The sequence below is a fragment of the Antechinus flavipes genome, chromosome 3 (genome assembly GCF_016432865.1).
Source record: "Antechinus flavipes isolate AdamAnt ecotype Samford, QLD, Australia chromosome 3, AdamAnt_v2, whole genome shotgun sequence".
Taxonomy (NCBI): Eukaryota; Metazoa; Chordata; class Mammalia; order Dasyuromorphia; family Dasyuridae; genus Antechinus; species Antechinus flavipes.
This window is the reverse complement of record NC_067400.1, coordinates 481906354-481911529: the sequence shown is the minus strand read 5'-3', so window position 1 is coordinate 481911529 and position 5176 is coordinate 481906354. Positions and strand designations below refer to the sequence as shown.

Below are 5176 nucleotides of genomic sequence, written 5' to 3'. Positions count from 1 at the left end.
GCTTTACAGACAAAAAAAAAAGCTCAACACATGTTACTCTTTTAATATGTGTTGTTCTATTAGACTCACATAATCACCAAACTTTATAAAAAGAAAGTCTTTAAAACATAGATGTCTGATGAGAACAACAAGAAGTTCATAATATCACAGTTGTTTTCTGTGTTATTGAAGTTGTATTGAGCATACTTTCAGCATTCCTGCAGAGAATGAGCTTCCATTCTTTGAAAAGAAATAATTTTAGCCACCTGAGCTTGAGTATATAAAACACTAAAGATCAAAATAGAGCAGTACAGCGACTTCTTCTAATACTGTTGTATTGAGTCCGAAAGACAAAAAATTGGACAGGAAATTAATACACAAATAGACAAATAATATTACTAATATTTATAGTGAGATTTAAAGTTTGTCAGCATTTTTTCATGTGTTTCATCAGTCGATCCCCAAGCAATCTTTTGAATCTTTTATTTTTTCTTATTTTGCTGATAAAGAAACTTAGGCTGTGAAAAGTTTTTTGCCAATGTCTATTAGTTACTGGATATCAGAGATAGGATTTGTGATGAAATATCAGCACTCCTTCTATTCTATTATGCTCCTTTTAAACAACAAAAACCTTAAAGACTAATTGATTCTTCTTCATACTATCTATATTACCTTGGGCAAATACTTAACTTTTTAATAAAATGAAAGTTTTGATCTACATGAAATCTAAAGTCCCTTCTATTTCCAAATTTATGATCTCACTTTTAAAAAGTATCATCTCCAACTTTTTGTTCTTGAACCTTGATAACAGTAAAAAAAAAAAATTGAATTTGCATCTCCAATATGTTGTTTAATTACATATAATATTGTTCAGTCATGTCAGCTCTTCTTGACACCATTTGGAGTTTTGTTGGCAAAATACTGAAGTGGTTTGCCATTTCCTTCTCCAGGTCATTTTACAAGTCAGGAAACAGAAAAACTAAGTTAAGTGATTTGACCAGAATCCCATAGCTAGGAAGTGTCTGAGGCTGGATTTCAACTTCAGTCTTATTAACTCCAGGCCTGGAGAATGTGTCCACTGTGCCACCTAGTTGTACTACCCTACAAATGGATCCTTTCCTAATTTTCTTAGAAATTTGTACATTTCCTCACAAAAGCATTCTATATTCATTTTGTATGTATGTTATATATGAATATGTACATATAAAAATTTATATATGTGGATATGCATTTTGTTTCTTTCATTTCTGTTAGAAATGTTTCTCATCCAAATTTCCATTACCTATGATGGCTGAAGAGAACAGAGAAAAAGTAAAATTAATTACTTTCTGAGAAATGGAAATTTACTCTATCATATTTATCAAGCAGATAAAGGAATTAAAATAAGTCATTTCTGATCAGAATAAGTTACCTGGCAAGATTAAAGAAATCATCTAAAAAGGAAGTTTAAGTGAAAAACTTCTATATAAATGAAAGAAACAAATTGCATACCCACATAAATAAATAGAGAGAGAGAGAGACATAGTCATATACAGCACATGTACAAAATGAATACAGGATACTTTTGTAAGGGAAAACACAAATTGCTAGGAAAATTAGGAAAGGATTCATGTAGAAAGTAGCATTCAAAATGAATTAAAGGAAACCAGAGATTATGAGAGTTTGGGATGAACATAGAATACATTCCAGTAAGCTTAAATAGGCAATGCAAATCACCAAGATGAAAATGAAATGCCATTTATGAAAGGCAAGTGGTCATTTTGATTAATTCATAGTGTGGAAAGAGGTGCAACATTTAAATAAACTGGAAACCACAAAAGGGGCCAGAGTGGAAGAAGTCTTAAGTAACAACATATTTTCAAAATTTGATGTCTTCCAACCCTTCCAATTAGCTTCTCATACTAAATATCATTGTACAAAAAATTAAAATGTCTTTTCTAGCCATCATTTTGACAAGGAAAGGATACCTCCTTCAGGAAAGGTGAATAAGGCAAATCAACTTGCTTCAATATATTACATATTATAATTTTTATAAGAACTTTTCCTACTTTTTTTCCTACTTGATTTGCTAAGGAAGAGAGAAAGGAAGAGACTGGATAATATCTACATCATTTAGACATTTTATTACTATTTTCCTGGAATCCTAATTTCATGTGTTGCCTCCATGTTTACAAATGAAAAATCTAAAGTACACAAATGTTAAGAGCCTTGACCAAGATCATGGATAAAGAACATCCAGGATTAAAACCTTAATCTTCTTACTCTAAACTCTAAACTGTTATTCTTTCTACTTCATATTTAATCCCAAGAAAGTACGTCCTACTGTTAAAAGGTTGGGCAATAGAGAACAATGGAAAAAAAATTGGGTAAAGATTCCATCCTTAGATAATTGCAATTAATTAAAGCAAAAAATGAACCTTAGACTATTGGATTTAAATCACATTATGAAAATACTGCTCCTGTTCTGGAAAATATTCTTCTCCTCAAGGTTTTCCTCATGGCAGCCTGAACATCTTTATTTCTCAAACTATAAATGAGAGGATTTAGCATGGGCCCCACATTTGTGTAAAAGATTGAAGCAATTTTGCCCTGGTCTACAGACCCTGATGAAGAGGGCTGGAGATACATGAATGAAGCTGACCCAAAGAAAAGAGTAATCACAATTATGTGGGAGCTGCAGGTGCTGAAGGCTTTGGACCTGCCCTCAGTGGAGCTCATGCTCAGGATACTGGACAGAATAAGAGCATAAGATGTAAAGATAGTGACACTAGGTACTATAATGTTAGTGCCTACAACGATGAAAACTACCAGCTCATTGACATAAGTGCTGGTGCAGGAAAGCTGGAGAAGGGGGAGCACATCACACATGTAATGGTTTATGATGTAAGCATCACAGAAGACCAGTCTCAGCATGCATCCAGTGTGGGCCATGGCACCAGCAAACCCCATTGCATATGCTCCACCCAACAGCCAAGAGCAGACCTGATTGGACATAGTGACATTATACAGTAATGGATTACAGATGGCAACATAACGATCATAAGCCATTATTGTCAACACATAGCATTCAGAAATAACAAAAAAAGAGTAGAAATAGAGCTGAGCCATACATCCTGAATAAGAGATGATGTTTTGCTTTAGGACAAAATTCATCAACATTTTGGGAGTAAAGACAGAGGAGTAGCAGAGATCTATGAAAGATAAGTTAAAGAGGAAATAGTACATAGGAGTGTGAAGCTGAGAATTCATCCTGATTAAAATGATCAATCCTAAGTTTCCCATTATCGTGATTATATAGGTCCCCAAAAACAGGAAAAATAGGGGTAACTGGAGCTCTGGTTGATCTGTTAAGCCTGCAAGGATGAACTCAGTGACTGAAGACGCATTTTCCAAAACCATTTTCCTCTTGAGGGATCTATGAGAAGAGAAAAATTATACTAAAAACAAACAAACAAACAAAAAAGCTCAATGAACCTTCCTCCTCAATTATGAAAAAGAAGCAATTTTAGAAGTCTCTAGATCATCATGATTTTCTCTGGGCTCTGTCTCTGTCATCTCCAAGATACCTAGGAATTTTGACTGAACTGACTAACACCCTCCAAGAGCTAATCAATTGCAGAAAACTGTTGTTAACTTTCCCTGCTTATGAACAGTTGAAGTTTCTCATACTCCAAAAGTAAAAAGAAATCAGGAAAATGCCAGTTGATTCTTCCATGCTACACAACATTCCCTTTGCTTGTCACCTCAGGTAAAAATTTTAACTACTGTCTTCATTTAAGAGTTGAAGTAATACTTCAAAGAGGTTCCACAAATACTTATGGTCAACAAATATCTATATTATTATTTTCTTTAGTTATGTTAATCATTAGAAATGTCATTTCTAATGTTATTAGTAATAAAAATAATGCTAGTATTGACACAGCACTAATTATGTCAGACATTGTCCCAAATCTTTTCCAAATATTTAATAATTTGATCCTCACAACACTTGAAAATAGATATTATTATTATGTATAGGTTATAATTGAGGAAATTGAGACAGATATTAAGTGACATTACTCACGGTCACACAGCTAATAACTGCCTAAACTGTATCTAAACTTCAGTCTTTCTGACTCAAATCCCAGTGTTCTATTTGCTGTGCCCCCAAAATTTCTGCAGACTGAATCCAGCATCTATCTTCTAGATTATAGGTTCCCTTTAAGGAGTTAAGGGACTAATAGTAACAAGGGCCCCATTTTCTTTTTATATTTTCTTTTCTTTTCTCACTTAGTCTATACCAAAAAACTAAATATGGGTCAGTGATACAGATTAGGAACATGATTTTATGAAATCTTGGCATCACCTGGTAGACAAGACAGGGAGGATAAAATAGTATTAAAAATCAAAATATGCTACATACCCACTCTTCTCCTGTCTAGACACTTTACTGTTGGTACTTAATCATTTTCCTTCCTGAAGGAGAACTGTTTTTGATAAGAATGATCAGAAATTCTCTATCTGAGACACTGATATTGACTCTCCTACTGAGGCAATGAAAATAATGTACCCTAGCCTCTGAACTGACTAGGAGATATTTGGAGCTATAAAGATTCCAAATGTTACTGTGACTTCATCTGGAGAATCTGCTCTAACTACAGGGGAGGAAACAACACTTACAGATATCACCAGAGACAACAGGTAACAGTAAACTGTAGGTTTTATTCTAGATATGAAAATCTAATGTACCCAATTGGGAAAGGAAATAGTGAGTATTCTCCCTAAGGAGACTCCTCAGGTAGAAGGAATTACAAAGTCCATGTTTACACACTATACCATAGAGCTTATTTTTTTTCTCTTTAGGGATTTAATCTTCTATTCACACAAGGGACTATTGATTTCCAGACTTCTCTGTTTTCTTCCCCATTTTTTTCCTAACCTTGGTTCTGAGAATTTCTTTCTTTAATAATATCTTAAGCAAACATCACCACTCAGACTATTCTATATGATTCAAAGAATAAAGGAAGAGTATACAATCAGAGGATAAAGGACCCTAACTGAGCTCTCAAGAGCATACATGGAAGCTTGAGAAATCTGTATATTCCTGTCAGCATGAAATCAGGGTACTTAAAATAAACTTGTTCTACTTTTGTTCAGAGGAAAATATTCTCTCCACCATGTGCAATTCTAAAACCAGGCTCGTTAAAGTTTTAAAAAG

At 33.8% G+C, this 5176-nt stretch overlaps 1 protein-coding gene across 1 annotated transcript; it reads right to left on the bottom strand.

Moving 5' to 3' along the window:
• Positions 1 to 2421: 2421 nt before the first annotated feature.
• Positions 2422 to 3721, bottom strand: LOC127558036 (olfactory receptor 8B3-like). Its single transcript, XM_051991266.1, has one exon. The coding sequence runs from the start codon at positions 3376 to 3378 to the stop codon at positions 2422 to 2424; it is 957 nt and encodes a 318-aa protein (XP_051847226.1). The 5' UTR covers positions 3379 to 3721.
• Positions 3722 to 5176: the final 1455 nt, after the last annotated feature.

Coding starts and splice junctions, on each gene's coding strand:
- LOC127558036 (XM_051991266.1), bottom strand. CDS start 3,378: ATGGTTTTGGAAAATGCGTCTTCAGTCACTGAGTTCATCCTTGCAGGC.